This window comes from Ovis aries, chromosome 12 (genome assembly GCF_016772045.2).
Source record: "Ovis aries strain OAR_USU_Benz2616 breed Rambouillet chromosome 12, ARS-UI_Ramb_v3.0, whole genome shotgun sequence".
Classification (NCBI taxonomy): domain Eukaryota; kingdom Metazoa; phylum Chordata; class Mammalia; order Artiodactyla; family Bovidae; genus Ovis; species Ovis aries.
Window position 1 is genome coordinate 25390642 of NC_056065.1, and position 19562 is coordinate 25410203.

Consider the following 19562-nt stretch of genomic DNA (forward strand, 5'->3'; position numbering starts at 1 on the left):
AAATAGAAATTTTAGGAGGAAAACTCCAGTTATTTTTAATCATGTAAAATAGATTAAGTCACAAATACAGCTTTTGAGTATATTGATCTCTTCAGGACATGAAATAATGGTGAATAATAACCTCAGAATTTAATATTTTAATATAGATTATACCAGTTAGGAAGATAATAAAGTAGCAAAGGTACATTAAATCTATTTTAAAAATCAAATCTGGAGTCTTTTTTTTCTTTACCTCTAAAGCCTTTTCTGGTGTTCATTTTATATTTCATATTATTGAAAAATCCGTAAATTGGAGAGAAACTCTAAGTGTGGCTTGAGTGGCCCCAAACCTGCCAATGCTGCTGCCTCCCAGAACCCTCTGTTTGTACCACTTCTTCAGCACGGTCAGGCAAGCTGCCAAATTGAGAGGCTGTGGGGGGCATCATTCCTCAGCGACACCAGGCTTGGCCAATCTAATTCAGAACTCACCTGCAGCTAACTGTTTTCTTGACTTAGTTGCTAAAATCATCTTTTATGGAGCAGCGATATTTCAGCCCGAAAGTCTGCTCTAGTACTGGTTATTGTTCACTAAGCTGATATTTTTCATTGAAAAGAATTTGTGGGATGTGGATATTCTGTGTCTACTGTGTCAATTCATTTTGTTATTCAGATCTGAATTACAAAGCTAAGCTAATCACTCTGTTCCATTTAAGCTTTTTGTTAATACTGGTAAGAGGCACTTGTAGTTCATCTAAACCATACTATTGTGATCACCTTGATATCCATGTCTTATGGTCTACGAGAAAAGAGAACAATGTGTCGGTTTTGCTATACTTTAATGGTAGATTTTTTTAAGGGATTATTTTTAGGTCTTGTCAGCAACATCAAACAAAAGGTACTGAGTACTCCACAGGGTACAGAGTGCTGCCAAGCACCTCAGAAAATGTACACGACACAGAGAAAATGTGGTTCTTGCCCCTTGAGGAGCTTACACGCTGGGTAGGGGTGGGGGTGGACTGACAACTCACAGTCTATATAAGAGCTGAATGAACAACAAAGTAATTTATTAAGGCAAATTCGTCATCCCCTCGATAATTGTGGGTGGGATGATTTTGGAATTAATCTAATGAAGATGAGAAGGAAGACAATTTTGTTGAGAATTCTTCCATCTATCAGAGTAAAGAGAACTGACTCAACAGATGACTGAAAGTGGAGACGAGGTCTCCTGAAGTGTAACAGCTGGAACTGAATTATGGTTACTTATTTTAAAAAGCAAACATACTGGATGGTATGACTAGGCTTGTTACACTAGTTAAAAAATAGGCCAAGTACTGGCACTGCATTTTGCTCATTCTAGTGTTGGTCATTTAAAATAGTGAATATTAAATATGTGGGCTCCACATCTAACCCACAGAACACCCACCCCAAATCTTCATGTTCTGTGTATCAAATATCCACCGTGTATGTACTATGAAAGTTTTACTTAGGCCCCATTATTAAGTCAAAAGAATGTAAATAGTCAAATTATAATAAGCTAATGACCTGCATATTTCCATATGGATGAATGTCAATATATCTAAATAGGAAATAAATGGCAATCCTATCTACCTATATAAAAAAAAAATAGAATATCTCCAGATTTGCATACTCATCACTATAGAAGAGGTATGCAGGTTTTAAGGTTTCACAATCAGTTGTCAGAAAAACAGCAGTTATTCCTGCAGTATATCATCATCATCTGACTCAAATTATTTTTAGATTACACGATTTAGAAGACATAAACCCACCAAGAATTTGTAATTATTCTGAGATGGTTTCATTAACCCTAGAATCACTATCAGAAAGAATAACAATGTGATGTAGGAAAAAAGCTAATCAACGTGACTAAAAATATGCTCACTTTCAGAAGAACAATCTGGTCATCTGGAAAAATTCCAGCTACAACCTGCGAACACTCCCATGTGGGAGACTGACCAAGGCACACGATTTCTGGGCAGGAAAACCATGAGATCAGGGTGAATGGAGGCTGTCTCTTGAGGAGCAGCCTATAAGCTTCCAGACTGACCTTGGGCAGCATAACTGGCCCCATTTCCTCTAGCAGCCTCATGCTCTTCTCCCCACATCAACCCGAAGTCTGACATTAACTTGGAAAGCTAAAGAGCATACTGGAGCAGAAGTGGACAGGTGTGTAAACTCTAGCACGTTCTTATTGCTGTTTTACGTTAGAAGATGAGCACATCCCACCCACCACAGTGTTGTTCCAGGAAGTTGGGCAGGAGTAGTGGTAAGTTAGAAAAGAGACTATTAATTGCACAATTAATAGGAAAGTGAAAACGTTTCAAGATCTACAATAAGCCTGTATCCAGAGAGTCTGTTATGTCAGTGATGCTGGACTTTGAATTCTGTGCTACAGCTTGTAATGGACTCACTCTGGCCTGCCGGCCTGGGTCCAGGTTGCTTCCTGCCTGTTGATGGGTATGTATGCTACACAGAGCAGTGATGGATTCTATGGAGTGGTGAGATTCACAGAAGTTCCAGGATACTCATGTCAGGATCATTCCTTGTGCAAAGTTTGATGCAGATGAAGATAAAGTGGTTTCTTGGTCAATAACTGCAATTTCTTTCTTTTAAAGTCAGTGGGTTTCTTGTATCTGTAACCACAACAGAAAAACCGTTGATAAGCGATTGATTCCAGGGTCACATACTAAGACGAGATACTAGCCACCATTCATTAGTACTCATTCTGTATGTGCATCACTTACAGTTCTATTACAATTGGCCCAGGTTTAATTTCATCCATCTCCATGAAAGCAAAACACTTGGTGCTGGTAAACCTTTTTTTAGGCTTGTAGTGTTTGAATTCAAAAAAAATAGCTGCACCTAAGGAATTAAAGCAAAACACATTAGCCACAGACAGCCCATTCTAGTGTCTAAATAAATTTTCTCTGCTAACCAGAGGCCAGTGAACAAGCAACAACTGTCATAAAGGGTCACAGCAAAGTAACCTTTGTCAAACTGATGCCTCTCTGATGATACGGCTGACTGTGTCACCCCCAAACTCTTCTGTACCTAAAGGAAGGGCATGTGTCTGTACGATCCAACTATACAAAGTAGAGCAAAACTTGAGCCAGACTGACTCAAGAATGTAAATAAGTTTATCCACAGATAGAATTAGAAAATATTAAGAATAGAAAACACTAAATACTACAAAAAAGAACACAGAAGATACTTGTTCAGTATGAACATTACTCACAGAAACTCATTAAGTAGAAAAGGCACATTAAAAGAGCTCATCAAAAAAAATCCAAACTTAGTTTCTCCCCACCCAAATTAAAAACAAAAAATTCACTATCTGGCGTGTTTTTAAGTTTGAACAACACAAATCATGTGCTGGTTCCGTTTTTAAATGTTAACTACTTCCTAATACACTTTTCAGTGTCCAAAGCCCTGCTTTGTTTTTCCTGGAGTAACAAGTCCTTCTGTAAACGCAGCACTTTGCAAGGTGCTTAGAAAGCAGACCTATTCCCACCCCTCTCCCTAAAAAACACACACACACAATGAGCAAGTGGTGATGAAACAGTTTTTCTCTCCCCAAAGTCCTACAGATAAGCTCTTTCCACCTCCCTACAGAGAAACACTGCTGCTGCTGCTGCTGCTAAGCCACTTTAGTCGTGTCCGACTCTGTGCGACCCCATAGACGGCAGCCCACCAGGCTCCCCCATCCCTGGGATTCTCCAGGCAAGAACACTGGAGTGGGCTGCCATTTCCTTCTCCAATGCATGAAAATGAAAGTGAAGTCGCTCAGTCGCGTCCTACTCTTTGTGATCCCATGGACGGTAGCCTACCAGGCTCCTCCATCCATGGGATTTTCCAGGCAAGAGTACTGGAGTAGGGTGCCATTGCCTTCTCCTACAGAAAAACGCTGAAAACAGAATAATAAGTTGCCTCATCCACATAGCCAAAAATAATTAATCTCTAACGAAGACAAGGAAAGAGACAGAAGGATGCCGGGCTCTCATTCTTAACCGACTCCTTACTAACACGGCCTTAACCAGGGTGGTGCTGGGTCTTGCTTTGCTTTTATAGACAACCAACATACATCTAACACTTTTATGGATGACAAAACTACCAGCTGACTACAAGTTTCACAATGTTCAGAAATGTGTGTGCAGTTCTGGTGCCTGGGTCCAAATGAAGCATTCCGCATGTCAAGGAAGGAAAGAAAAACCTAACGCTTAGGAGGCAAAGGGATGTGATTGAGGGGGAGATGGGCTTGCTTATTTATTTGCTGTACCACGTGGCTCATGGGATCTTAGTTCCCTGACAAGGGACTGAAATCCAGGCCCCAGCAGTAGAAAGTGCCAAGTCCTAACACCTGGATCACCAGGGAACTCCCAAGGAGGGCATATTTAGCGTCTACTACCAACACACAAGGATTACAGCTGTTAGGTTACCAGTGACCTTCTGTCCCCAGGTGCATGACCCTGCCCTGTCCACAAAACAATAGCTTCTCTTCTCCCTTCCACGGCAATAATAGAGGCATTTTATTATTAAAAATCCTCAGATTTCTAAGATAGCAGATCATACTTTTTCAGCTATGGACCTATCTCCTTGTCCCTGTGATTGTGTCTGAGGTCTGAATAAATGCAAAAGTAAAGTCACATTTGGAAACATTAAAGCCCAAATATGATACCATCATTAAAAGAATTCATTATTCATCTGCGTCATCTCTAGGTAATATATTTCCTGCATTTCTGGTATGCACAGCTCTACCCTTCATGGCATTTATAAGTAAGAGCAAGATGTGAAACGAGAATAGCCTATAGGAAGAATAACTGAAATGCTTGTCAGCACAAAGTATGCTCGCCAGCATTAGTTTCAGTTAAAACGACGGCACTGTACACAACAGATTCAAAGTCGGAGAAGAGGAAGAGTCAAATTCTGAATACAGTTCTACTTTTAGCATCACAAACCTTTGGTTAACTTTTCAACATGCTTCTGGAGCTCAATGTCCACGTTAAAATGAACATACGTATCTTCTTTTCTTGAAGCCACAGGAGTATCTTGCACAGGAGTTAAATCTATGCCATTCAGATCTAGAGAGCAAACAAAGTTTCTGCTCAGAGCCCTCAAACACACAGACTTAAAAACTGCAAAGGAACCACAATGGGCTGTTTCCTGAAGAGGCGAGAGCTGAGAGGAGATTCTCAGGCTGACAGAAACCCGTGTCTGGGGTGAGCAGGTACCTGAAGGTGACTGGTTTCTGAGGTCATGTGGAGGGTGCAAAGCAGAGAGGGTGGGAGACCCCATGGGTGGGGAAGGAAGCCTCCTTACAGATCATGGAATTGGATCCTTCTGGCTAAGAGATATCTTCTGGGGGAGTAGGCCAGTGTATTTTTGTGATTTACATTTGGGGATGTACTACACCACAATGGTACCCCTACCCTGGCTTCCCAACCTTGCCCAGGTGCATGGCATGGAAAGGCCTGTAAACTGAACATCAGCAGCATTACCCTGCTGTATTCATGACAGAGGACCGAACAGTGGACACGATAGCTGCCAAGGAAACCTTGCCAGGAATGAACACTCCTTATGTCTATTACTTATATCCTGATGCTATGTGCTACAACATAAGCTGATTTCCAATAACCAGACGGCACACGATGTAGGGTAGATGGCTGTAATTTCTAGAGCCAGTTTAATGAAATCCAACACAGACTCATTTAATGATCACTCAACTGTTTATGTATTATTCAACAGACCCATCTTAGGGACCTTCAAACAAGAGAGTATGTTTGATTACTTCAGTTCCTGAAGATATTTACATAAAACACGTTTCAGTTCAACCATATGCAAAGGTAATATAGTATCTACATTTCATTACTTTTTAAAAAAAATTTTACAAGTGTTCATTCCTGAGAGAGATGCAGTTTTATGAATGGCCTATCAAATAACCTAGTGTAGAAATACTCTGCAGTAGACGGGTAGATTTGAGAGCTCACAGAACCAGAGGCTAAAGCATCACAGCATCAGTGCTGAGGATCATGGTGTTTTCATGTCAAAATTCTTCTTTGTTGCCAAAATCCTTTTTTCGCTTACTTGGTACTAAAGAACCCATGGGTCTCAATGTTTCTATGATTGGTAAGCATTCCCTCTAGTTAATTTTAGTCCACATCTGTTTATCTTAAACTGTAGGTTTATTAACTGTAGATTGGATTAACTGAGCAGTTATTTCTGAATAATAGTATGACAGTTTCATTCCCAGTCACCCAATAATTATTTTTAAAAGACTGTTGAGTGCCTTACAAGTAAAGTGCTGTATAAAAAGCTTAGCAATGACAAAAGAATTCAACCATTGCAGTTTCCCTCTTAACCCACCAATCAAAAAAGTAGTTTTCAAGGAGTAAACAGTTTGCCACCTTGAACAGTACAAAAAAACAAATCCTAGGAGTAATCATGCTTAATAATGACAGTGACATAGTTAAGAATTAAAAAGTATATCACTTGTCTAATGTCCTGCAGGATATATTCAGGGAGTAGAGTTTATGTATATGTCCTGTTTCCCTATCTCCACTCATGATTCACTGAAGGCCGATTCTCATCCACCTCTGCAGAGCTCTCCTGTGTACAAACCTCTGTTGGACAGGAATCAGAGGGCCTGAAGCAGAGGCACAGGAAAACAGAGAGCACTGGGCTTTGCAAAGAAAACCACACATCCTTGGAAAGTGGGGGACCTTTCTTTAACCTGTTTCCTGAAGGATGTATCTACTATAAAAGACAGTGTGTCTGTGTAGTCAGCACCCCTGATGGAATCTGGACGAATAAAAAGACACACACCGAGAAAAAACCAAAAGCAACTGTGAGTATAAGTTATGAATAGGAAAATATTTTCTGTAAATCTCTGAGAAATGTTTGGAAAAGGAATGATGACCCCATCTTCCCAGGATTTTGCATCACTATTAAATGAACCTAAATGAACTGTCACAGACAAAACCCCCTCACGAACCCCCCAAAAGTCCCAAATGAGAAGCAACACTTTAAAATTCACCAGAGAGAAGATAGGTATACGCAGTTACTGACCTTTTACACTAACTGTGATATAGGGATCAATGCACTGCCCAGCATCTTTCAGGCCAATTTTCTCAATCCTGATAGTGAGTAACGTCATTCCTGGTTCTGATGGCAACCTTGGTAATAAAGTACCTGGCAACAGAGAAACGGCAATAAAAATGAGTTCCACCAATAATTCCAGGGTAAACATTTTTAACAACATAGAGAAAATATTGCTTTGCTCTTAATTGGCTTAGTAACTAGGCAGGCATTATTCTGGTTACCAAAACTCCCAAATACTTGATGTTATTCTTTTCAGACAAATTCTTAATTATACATAAAATATATCTATACTTCCATACTCCATATTTAACATGAGGGCATAAATTACTAACTCAAGTTTGTTAAAAATTCCACTCCAGGAAGCTGAATTACAAATTACCATGTAATTAATAATGTATGTAATATATTCATACAGTATTTACACTTCACATTTATTCCTATGTATATATCCTGTATTTCAATGTGAAGTGGTAGAACAAAGACAGAAAAAGCTTTTTAAACATTTGTTACCTTTTCCTAAAGCTTGAAAAATATCAGAATCAATCAACAAGTCATTTACTATTAATGGAGGAAATAACTTATAACTTAATATTTATACATTTAATTGAATAACTTGACAGTCTCATTTCCCACTGCTTTCTTCATCCTTCATATTCTTTATGATCTATTCTGTCAGAAATCAGTCCTGCTGAGAATGTTACATAAAACCACAAGAGCAACTGTATGTTTGAAATCTTTTCTATAAATTGATTCAAGTTTTTAACACTAGAAAACCACCCAAAATCACAAAAGAGCATTCCCCCCAGAGAAAATATGAAGAAAGAAATCACCTGTACAGTTTGTTCATTTATTTCAAATAACTGACAGGCAACAAATGCAAACAAAAGTTGATTTTAATATGTATACAGTACCCAAAATTATACAACCTAACAACCTAGATAGTATATTCAAAAGCAGAGACATTACTTTGCCGACTAAGATCCGTCTAGTCAAGGCTATGGCTTTTCCTGTGGTCATGTATGGATGTGAGAGTTGGACTGTGAAGAAGGCTGAGCGCTGAAGAATTGATGCTTTTGAACTGTGGTGTTGGAGAAGACTCTTGAGAGTCCCTTGGACTGCAAGGAGATCCAACCAGTCCATTCTGAAGGAGATCAACCCTGGGATTTCTTTGGGAGGAATGACGCTAAAGCTGAAGCTCCAGTACTTTGGCCACCTCATGCGAAGAGTTGACTCATTGGAAAAGACTCTGATGCTGGGAGGGATTGGGGGCAGGAGGAGAAGGGGACGACAGAGGATGAGACGGCTGGATGGCATAACGGACTCGACGGACGCAAGTCTGAGTGAACTCCGGGAGTTGGTGATGGACAGGGAGGCCTGGCGTGCTGCGATTCATGGGGTGGCGAAGAGTCGGACACAACTGAGCGACTGAACTGAACTGAACTGAACATTTATAAAGGACATTAGCTGACATTCTTCACATTTCTATCCAACAATGTGTTGTCCTGCTTTTACTTTTTTAAAGATTAAACCATCATTCCTTTATTTATTTTTGGCTGTGCTGGGTCTTCTTTGCTGCATGCTGGCTTTCTCTAGTTGTGGCCTTCTCACTGCAGTGGCTTCTCTTGTTGCAGAGCACAGGCTCCAGGGTGTGTGGGCTGTGGAAGTTGTGGTGCATGGGCTTAGATGCTCCATGGCATGGGGGATCGTCCCAGACCAGGGATCTGACATGTGTCCTCTGCACTGCCAGGCGGACTCTTAACCACTGGACCACCTGGGAAGGCCTATCCTACCGTTAATGATTAAGTATTTGAAGTACATGAATCAATCAACTTACCACATTCAGACTACATTTAGTGACTGCAAACATGCTTGAGGGAATTTTAGAGGGCAACGAAAATGTTCTCAAATTGGATCAAACAGATAGATGCACAATATTATTATAGATTTATCAAGTCACTGAACTATACACTTACAATGAGGGAATTTTATGACATGAAAATTACTATAGAAATCCAAGAGTCTTACCTGGTGATACTTGGTTAAAGAAAATTTTGGCTAATGAAAAGGCAGAAAGATAAAAGCAAAAAACAAAAATAGGACATTCACACCAGTATTTAATACCATTTCATAAGTAACATTAACTTTCTTATGTGGAATATTTTGCCATATTTCAACATACTTTAAATATTCACAGGCTTTCTTTTTTTTTTTTCCCCCCACAGGCTTTCTTACACTAAAGATAAAAGGTCTTTATTGCACCCACTTAACCATTCTTTAAAAAATGTTTTAATTGTGAATCTAACACATATTCAGAAAAACAAATAAAACGAGTGCACAGCTTAATGAAAAGCTGGAAAGCAAGCATCCATGTAACCACCACTGAGGTCAGAAACTATAAGCATGACCTCAGGAGCTCCCTTCTCTCCCCATCGAACGCTCTTTTGAATTCCTCCTCACCACCCTTTAAAATCACTACTAAAAAGCATCCCTGTATAATTATGTTTTGCCTGCTTTTGAACTTTAGATTTATCAAACTGTTGTCAGTAACTGTAATTTGTTCAGTTTTATAACTGTATAGTATATAGGTTGTATAAACATACCACGGTTTTTGTATCCATTCTTCTGTTGATATGCATTTGAGATGCTTCAAGTTTTTGGAAACTGTAACAATGCTGCTGCTATAAACATTCTTGGACACATGTTCCGCTCCACATAAGCACACATTTCCAAAGGGAGGAATTACTGAGTCACGTGGTGTAGTACCTCCATGTCTGCTATGTGATTACAAACTATTTTCCAAAATGGGTATGCCAATTTCTGCTCCTAGTAGAATTCCCATTGTTCCACATCCTCACTAATGCTTGGAGTTGTCAGATTCTTCTTTTTAGCCAATTCAGGTGTGGAGAAACACCAATTTAGGTTTTTTTTTTCACATTTTTTAGCTGGAGTACAATTGCTTTACAATGTTGTGTTGGTTTCTGCCGAACAACAACATGAATCAGCCATAATTATATATTTATCCCCTCCTCTCTGAGCTTCCCATGGCCCCACCCCTGGGTCATCAGAGCCGCAGACTTGGCTCGCTGTGTAATACAGCAGAGTCCTACCAGCTATCTACCTTACATGTGACAGTATTTACATATATGTCAATGTTACTTTCTCAATGTGTCCCCAAACTAGTTTTAATTATATTTTCCAATGATTAATGAGGTTGAGCACCTTTCCATTTAAAAATAAGCATTTGGATTTACCTTTTTCTGAAGTGTCTGCTCAATTAGTTTCCCCACTTTACTACTGAAATCTTCACCTTTCTCTTACTGAGTCTCTAATATTGTGACACAAGCATTTTGTTGGATATTTTAATTTACATAATTTTCCAGTGGCTTTCCTTTTTAAGAAAAAAAACCTTTATATTGAACGGTAATATATTCAGGAAAGATAGATATTCCCAGCGACCTAGGAGCCTGATCTGTGCCCCCAACACATACCCAGATCACTCTTTCTCCCAAAGAGACAACAGCTAGTCTCGACTTTTAACACCAATATCAGTCCTGCATGTTTAGGATGCCTTTTCTCTGTTTATTCTAAATGCTAATGTACTCAAATCTCTCAGCCTCTAAATTCATTTATAGTCAGTGCTTTCTGCGTCCTATTCAAGAAATCTTTCCCCCTCCAAGGTCATGAAGGTATTCTTATGTTTGCCATTCACATTTAATTATATAATCCAGGTAGAATTCACTTTTTACTATGGCATGTGGTAGGAGGCCAATCTCATTCGATTTCACATCGACACTCAATTGTCCCAGCACTACTTATTTAACAGACTGTCATCTTACCCATGGATATGCATTGACAATAAGCGGGTCGGTTTCCAGGGCCCCCCATTCTTTCACTGGACTGTTTATCTTTGCATCACTACCACGAGTGTCTTGATTACTATAATTTTACAAAAGTCTCAACATTTAGTAAATCAAATTCTCCCGCCTTGACATTATTCTTCAGGTCTTAACTACTTTCAGCCCTTTGCATGTCCATGTAAATTATAACAAGAGCTGTCAACTTCTTAAAAAAAAAAAAAGGCAAACAACAAAAACACTGTTAGGACTGTGGTGAAGTTCAGCTCAATTTTAGAAATAGTCACATCTTTACAAATTGCTTCTTCCAACCCATGAACTGGAATATATCTCTCCATTGATTTAAGACTTAATTTCTCTCAGTAAACTTTAACTGTTTTCTTCATATGGGTTTTATACTTCTCTTGTTGATTTATTAAACTATGTTATTTTCTGATATTATTATAAATGTCAAAATATTTCATTTTCTTATTTATAAACAATAAGTGCTAGAGAGGGTGTGGAGGAAAGGGAAACCTTTAGCACTGTTGGTGGGAATGTAAACTGATACAGCCACTGTACAGAACAGTATGGAGATTCCTTAAAAAACCAGAAATAGAGCTATTATATGACCCAACTATCCCACCACTGGGCATATATCCTAAGAAAATCACAACTGAAAGAGACACATGTACCCCAGGGTTCACTGCAGCACTGTTTACAACAGCTAGGACATGGAAGCAATCTAGATGTCCACTGACAGATAAATGGATAAAGAAGTTGTGGTGCATACATACGAAAGAATATTACTCAGCTATAAAAAGAATGCATTTGAGTCAGTCGTAATGAGGTGGATGAACCTAGGGCCTATTATACAGAGTGAAGTCAGTCAGAAAGAAAAATGAATACTGTTTATTAATGCATAAATATGGAATCTAGAAAGATGGTACTGATGAAGCTATTTGGAGGGCAGCAATGTAGGAGCTTCCCTGGTAGCTTGGAGGGTAAAGCGTTTGCCTATGATGCGGGAGACCCGGGTTCGATCCCTGGTAAGGAAAATCCACTGGAGAAGGAAATGGCAACCCACTCCAGTCATGCCTGGAAAATCCCATGAACCGAGGAGGCTGGTGGGCTACAGTCCATGGGGTTGCAAAGATTCGGACACGACTGAGCCACTCCTCTTTCTCTACTGGAGACACAGACGTAGAGAACAGACTTACGGACACGGTGGGGGAAGGAGAGGGCGGGGCGAATGGAGAGAGTAGCAGGGAAACATGTACATTACCAAATGTAAAACAGCCAGTGGAAATTTGCTATATGATGCAGAGCTCAACTCCTGTGCTCTGTGACAACCTAGAAGGTTGAGATGGGGTGAAAGATGGGAGGAGGTTCAAGAGGGAAGAGATGTATGTATACCTATGACAGATTCATGTTATTGTATGGCAGAAACCAACACATTACTGTAAAGCAATTATCCTCCAATTAAAAATAAATTTAAAATATATCTCATTTTCTAAACAACTGTTGCTTGCCTATAGAGATAAAATCCTTTTTTTGGTACATAATTTTCAAAAATCAAGCTATGATTGACATACAATATATTAGTTTCAGGTACACAATGTAATGATTTAATATTTGTATATTGCAAAATGATCACAATAAGCATACAGAATCTGTTCTTATGTACAGATTTTATATCCAGGGACTCTGTTATTATTTCTCTGATAAACTCTGTTATTATTTCTATTGATTTATCTATGCAAAAGGTGCTTTTGCATGTTCTACATACATATTCATAAAACCTACAAATAATTTTTATCTTTATTTCTGTTTTTGGTCCTAGTGCATTGGCTAAGACTTCTGGAATGTTGACGGAAAGAGGATATACTGGACACATTTTGTTCTTGATCTAAAAACGAATGCTAAAGTATGATTTTGGCTCAAAGCATCCAGCAAAGTGTTCTGTTTTTAGCCTGCTAGAATTTTTAAAAATCAAGAGACTTAGAGGAATTTTTAAAATAATTTTTATTTATTAGTATTTTTAGTTTTGGCTGTGCTGGGTCTTCACTGCTGTGCAGGCTGCTCTCTAGTTGTGGCGCGAGGGCTTCTCACTGTGGTGGCTTCTCTTGTTCTGGAGCACAGGCTCTAGAGTACGTGGGCTTCAGCAGTTGTGGTTCCCAGGCTCTAGACAACAGGCTCAATATTGTGACGCAAGGGCATGTGGGATCCTCCTGGGCCATGGACTGAACCCATCTCTCCTGTACTGGCAGGCAGATTCTCTACCACTGAGCCACCAGGGAAGTCCAAGAAGAGATTTATTCAGAAAATTATGAGAGATTCCTCCTTATTCTGCCAATGTGAATTGCCCTGATATACTTTACTTATATAACAATATATTCTGAAAAATCATCAGTTCATGGAGATTTTCCTAACTATTACCTATAGTATACTATAGTGTTACTCAGCCAACCTACATATGGCAGTTAGTTGGTTCTAGTACTTTATTATTATAGATTATACAGAAATAAACAACCTGGTATATATGCAAATGTTTTCTTCATATTACTAGAGGTATATCTTGAGAATAAATTCCTGAAGTGAGATTGCTGGACCTGAGAATAAATGTATATTTCTGTTGTTATTGTTAATTAATCCTGAACTCCCCTTCAAAGGGACTGTATTATTTTGTACTTCCACCAGCAGTGGATGAGAATCTGTCAGCCCCAATTAAAGTAGTTCTAGAGTATCTCTTCACATTTTTAAGAGCTACTGGTACATCTCTGTATGTCTGTATGTGTGTGTGTACTGTCTGGTCATGTTTTTTGCTCAGACTTTTAATATGCCTGTGGTCTTTGTTGAGGCAACTCAAAATTTTTACTTCTATATTAAGGATGGTAGGCCCTTGTCTTTTTCACTTTGATTATGGCTTTTTTTTTTCTTTTTTGACAGTCAAAAGTGGTTTCTTATCCAATATCCAAAGTCAATGATAGATTTTCTTTCTTTGAGAACTATTAACTATGGGAACGAACAGAACTACAAGTTCTATTGAGAACTATGTTTCTCCCAGTTCAGTTCAGTTGTGTCTGACACTTTGAGACCCTATAGACTGCAGCATGCCATCACCAACTCCCAGAGCTTGTTCAAACTCACGTCCATCAAGTTGGTGATGCCATCCAACCACCTCATCCTCTGTCATCCCCTTCTCATCCTGCCTTCAATCTTTCCCAGCATCACGGTCTTTTCTAATAAGTCAATTCTTTGCATCAGGTGGCCAAAGTATTGGAGCCACAGCTTCAGTCCTTCCAATTGAATATTCAGGAGTGAGTTCCTCTAGGATGGACTGGTTTGATCTCCTTGCAGTCCAAGGGACTCTCAAGAGTCTTCTCCAACACCACAGTTCAAAACCATCAATTCTTCCACACTCAGCTTTCTTTATGGTCCAACTCTCACATCCATACATGACTAGAGGAAAAACCATAGCTTTGACTATACGGACCTTTGTTGACAAAGTAATGTCTCTGCTTTTGAATATGCTGTCTAGGTTTGTCATAGATTTTCTTCCAAGGAGCAAGTGTCTTTTAATTTTATGGCTGCAGTCACCATGTTTTTCCTAACTGAACATTAAAACTAGTTTTACCTTTGGATGAATTAGTTTCATAATCTATAATCATCTAGCTCTTTTAGTTGAAGTGAGTCAATGGGATGACGTTTCTTTCCTTGTTACCAGCAAACTTCTGCCTCAGACCACATTAAAATCTAACTAGAAAATATATTTCTAACAATGCAATACAAAGGCAGTGATTTCAAGTTGAAAGATAATTAATTTATTCAGCTTAATTATTCTATAATTCAAGGTAGGGTGAAAACACTCCATCACATGAAGATTGAGTTTTACCCTCTTTGTTGTTGTTTAGTCGCTAAGTCATGTCCAACTCTTTTGCAAGCCCATTACCCTCTTTATACCTTATTAAAGACTATCTGCAAGTTGATAATTGAAGATTACAAATGATATAGAAAGGTAACTATTCAAGCTATTTCATGATAGTTTCCAAGATGCTCTCTCCCTGTATCACTAACTACTACACACTCTGAGTCTCAGTTCCAGCTAGATTACCTGTGCTGATATCCCTTAGCCTTTTTTGTTCATCCATAATTTTTAAGAAAAAATTCTTAAAGAGATGGGATACCCAGATCACCTTACCTGTCTCCTGAGAAACCTGTATGTGGGTCAAGAAGCAACATTTAGAACCAGACATGGAACAGCTGTCTGGTTCAGAATTGGGAAAGGAGTGTGACAAGGCTGCTGTATATTGTCATCCTGCTTATTTAACTTATATGCAAAGTACATCATGCAAAATGCTAGACTAGATGAAACACAAGGTGGAATGAAGATTGCTGGGAGAAATATCAATAACCTCAGATATGCAGCTAACACCACCATTATGTCAGAAAGTGAAAAGGAACTGAGGAGTCTCTTGATGAAAGTGAAAGAGGAGAGTGAAAAAGCTGGCTTAAAAATCAACATTCAAAAAACGAAGATCATGGCAAGCAGTCCCATCACTTCATGACAAATAGATGGGGCAACAATGGAAACAGTGGCAGACTTTATTTTCTTGGGCTCCAAAATCACTGTGGATGGTGACTATAGCCATGAAATTAAAAGGCGCTTGCTCCTTGGAAGAAAAGCTATGACAAACCTAGAGAGTGTACTAAAAAGCAGAGATGTCACTTGGCTGACAAAGGTCTGTATAGTCAAAGCTATGGTTTTCCCAGTAGTCATGTAGATATGGGAGTTGGGTCATAAAGAAGGCTGAGTGCTGAAGAATCAATGCTTTTTAATTACAGTGCTCGAGAAGACTCTTGAGAGTCCCTTGGACTGCAAGGAGATCAAACCAGTCAATCCTAAAGGAAATCAACCCTGAGTATTCATTGGAAGGACTGATGATGAAGCTGAAGCTCTAATACTTTGTCCACCTGATGTGAAGAGCCAACTCACTGGAAAAGACCCTGATGCCGGGAAAGACTGAAGGCAAGAAAATAAGAGGGCAGCAGGGTCCTTTGACTCATGGGGTCACAAAGAGTCAGACATGACTGAGCAACTCAACAACAACATCTCTAACCATAATTATGTACTGTCAGCTTTGTCTTATTGACTGCATATTAAGCAACTTGAAAGACAAATCTGGATAATGGTTCATTATTTAATTATGCGGCATTAGTAATATATAAATCTTTTTAAAATTAATTTTGAATTTCACAGCTCTAAAGATTATATTATGTTCTAGTAGACAAATGGCTAGACAATATATATATATTATATATATATAGATAGATGCACTGTCTTACATGACATGTGCATGAAAGAAGATAAAATAATAGTATAATACCACACCAGCTACAGCTCCTGGGTTACATGAGAAAGGCAGCATGTTTGTGTACCAAAAGTAAAACCATATGATAATTAGACATCAAAGCACTATGTTAAAACATTTCTAAATGTAAAACTGAAATAGTCAACTATATAACGTAATATGAGAACAAGTAATTACACTCATAAAACGAAGACTATAATCAGGATAAGAAATGATCATACATGATCTGGTACAAACTAAGCTTTTCCAACCAGAACTAAAATAATTTGCTCTTAGTTCTAGGTCAAGGATCAAAAATAACAAATGTTCTTCTATGTGGAAGTGCTGCATATATAACAAATAGTCAACACTTACAGAACACTTACTATGTACCAGGCACTGTTCTAATTCTTTATATGTATCAACTAATTTAATCCACATAAGAACTCCATGACATAGGTGTTAATGTCAGTCCCATTTACTTAGAGGTGAAACTGAGACCCAGAAAAGTTAAGTAACCTGTTCTTTATTACACAGTAGTCTGGTCCTAGAGTACATGTTTTTAACCACCTTGTCTCATTTGCCATTTTTGTAATTTAATTGTCCATAAAGCCAATAAAGGCTAAAAAAGAGGGGCCTTCCTGGTACTCAGCAGGTAAAGAATCCACTTGCAACGCAGGAGACCTTGGTTCAACTCCTGGGTCAGGAAGATACCCTGGAGAAGGGATAGGGTACCCACTCCAGTATTCTTGGGTTTCCCTGGTAGTTCATATTGTAAAGAATTCACCTTCAATGCAGAAGACATGGGTTTGATCCCTGGGTTGGGAAGACCCCCTAGAGGAGGGCACGGCAACCCACTCCAGTATTCTTGCCTGGAGAATCCCCATGGACAGAGGAGCCTGAGGGCTACAGTCCATGGGGTCGCAAAGAGTCAGACAGGAGCAACTAAGCACAGCACAGCCTAAAAGGTACTGCGGGATAGTCTCTACCTTACGATTGTTAACGTAAGCTCTTTGCCACGTACATGTTTACAGCCTCTTAGGATTAGGATATGCACATCTTTTGGGGGCCATTACTTCCACCTCACACTTTTCAATACAGAAAACTCTGTGTGCTACAGCTAACTGTCCAAAGCAGGATTTCTCAACCAGGATTCTAGAGAATGCTAGGGACGTGCTGGTGGTGTGGCTTGGCAGCTCCATAAAAGACAGTGATCAAGGGTAAGCACCATCTAAACTTCGTGCGCTTAGCAACATAGGTTCACAGAGATGGTCGGAGACTGGGCCATCTGTATAGCAACTTTATTCCAGGTCTCTGAGCCTCATGTGGTGGTGGGCAGTAAGATCATGTTCCTTCAGCTAGGTCCATTTTTAGCTCTTTATGCGAGAAAGGGGCAGCCTTTGGCCACTGGTAAACTCCACTCTGCAAGGAGGAAGGCAGCCTGATGATGTCAGTGTCTTCTGATTGACCCCAACCTCCACCTGCAGCAAACATGTCCTACTGCTTTCAAAGAAAAGTAGAGGGAATTATTTGATTCAGTGTGGCTTCTGAAGAAGAGCTATGAGTTAGAAGAACAGGATCCAAGCTGAAGCCTACAGATAATTCTGGTTAGGTAACAAGAGTGAATCATAAGCTCTAGGGTCATTTTATTGCACTAGAGCCCCAAAGTCCATCCTGGTGATGAAAGCTATTTATCAGTAGTCTGTATATGGACTGGTATTCCAAGCTGTCCTATTCCATTGTGCCTCAACTGTGGAAAATAATCTATGAATGCAGCTAGGGTGGTGGTTTAGTCACTAAGCCATGTCCGACTCTTTGCGACCCAATGGACTGTAGACTGCCAGGCTCCTCTGTCCGTGGGATTCTCCAGGCAAGAATACTGAAGTGGGTTGCCATGCCCTCCTCCAGGGGATCTTTCTGACCCAGGGATCAAACTCACATCTCTTATGTCTCCTGAGTTGGCAAGCGGATTCTTTACCACTAGTACCACCTGTGAAGCCCAAGATTCAGAATAATAAGCTGACACTGATGACATTTCACATGATCCTGAAGGTTTTGTGATAAACGTCTCTATTGAGTCTCCAGGTTTAGTCAATCAACGTCATGTAGCATTTGTGAGTTCTATAAAAGGTGGTGAAAGTCAAGAAAACTGCTACAAAGACCCCAGACAAGTCAAGGTCAAATGGATTCAATGTCTAGTCTTCATCTGTCTCTGAAGAACTTTTCTGAGGTGTCCATCAACAGTTGGCCCCCGCTCCTGTAGGAGAACATCCTGACGTGTCACAGCTCACGGCTTTCTTCCCAGAGAGATGCTGCTGTCAAAACTGCTGTAGATGAAATGTAAAGTAGTTGTGGCTGCTGCTGCTGCTGCTGCTAAGCCACTTCAGTAGCAGCCAACTCTGTGCGACCCCACAGACAGCAGCCCATCAGGCTCTCCTGTCGCTGGGATTCTCTAGACAAGAATACTGGAATGGGTTGCCATTTCCTTCTCCAATGCATGAAAGTGAAAAGTGAAAGTGAAGTCCCTTAGTCGTACCTGACTCTTAGTGGCCCCATGCACTGCAGCCTATCAGGCTCCTCCGTCCATGGGATTTTCCAGGCAAGAGTACTGGAGTGGGGTGCCACTGTATCACAATAATCGCCAAGTTTATTAAACAAAGACAAATTGTACCCAGAATTAAACAAACAAAAAATGGGTGAAAATGTCTGATCTAATAGCTCTTGGCTAACTGTATTATAGCCTCTGTACAGGGGTGGGGCTGTGGCAGTGCGCCAGGCATCGAATCCCCAGACTACTGGTGCAGTGTCCAGCAATGGGTAACGTTTCCCGCCTGCAGTTGGCACCAGGAGAAGTGGCGCAGCAGCTATGGCCCCTCATTCCACACCTACAACTGCTCTATCTCAAGGGAAAACGATAACACAGCAGATTCTGGCATGAGAAGGAGCTCCTCACATGGAGTGGTTCTCTGTGAGGGGCCAAGACACTCTGGACAAGAAAGATTATGGAGAACCAGACTAGGAATAGACTGCCTGCCCAGGGACCAGGAGTCTGTGTGGTTAACTCCACAGAAGAAAACAAAGGTTACAAGGAAACTGAAGTCAGTGAAACTCCCTAAGATCCTGTCCTCATATGATTTTCCCTTCTGGCCTAAAACAGAAAATGGCATGATGGTCTTTGCTCCAAAAAAGTAGTACATCATCACCTAGACAAGAATGCTAAAGAGGCAATGCCTTTTTAGAAAATTACTGAGTATTACATCTTTTGAAAAACATGGTGATTTCAATG

At 39.8% G+C, this 19562-nt stretch overlaps 1 protein-coding gene across 1 annotated transcript in view; it reads right to left on the bottom strand.

The window, feature by feature from the left end:
• Window positions 1-798: 798 nt before the first annotated feature.
• The window catches only part of AIDA (axin interactor, dorsalization associated), a 48767-nt gene continuing 30003 nt past the window's right edge, over window positions 799-19562 (bottom strand). Inside the window, exons 7-10 of the mRNA XM_004013613.5 lie at window positions 7060-7182; window positions 4953-5075; window positions 2742-2859; window positions 799-2630 (exon numbers count right to left, since the gene is read on the bottom strand). Coding sequence (XP_004013662.3) covers window positions 2534-2630; window positions 2742-2859; window positions 4953-5075; window positions 7060-7182 — 461 coding nt within the window. The 3' untranslated portion in view covers window positions 799-2533. The remainder of the gene's footprint in view (window positions 2631-2741; window positions 2860-4952; window positions 5076-7059; window positions 7183-19562) is intronic.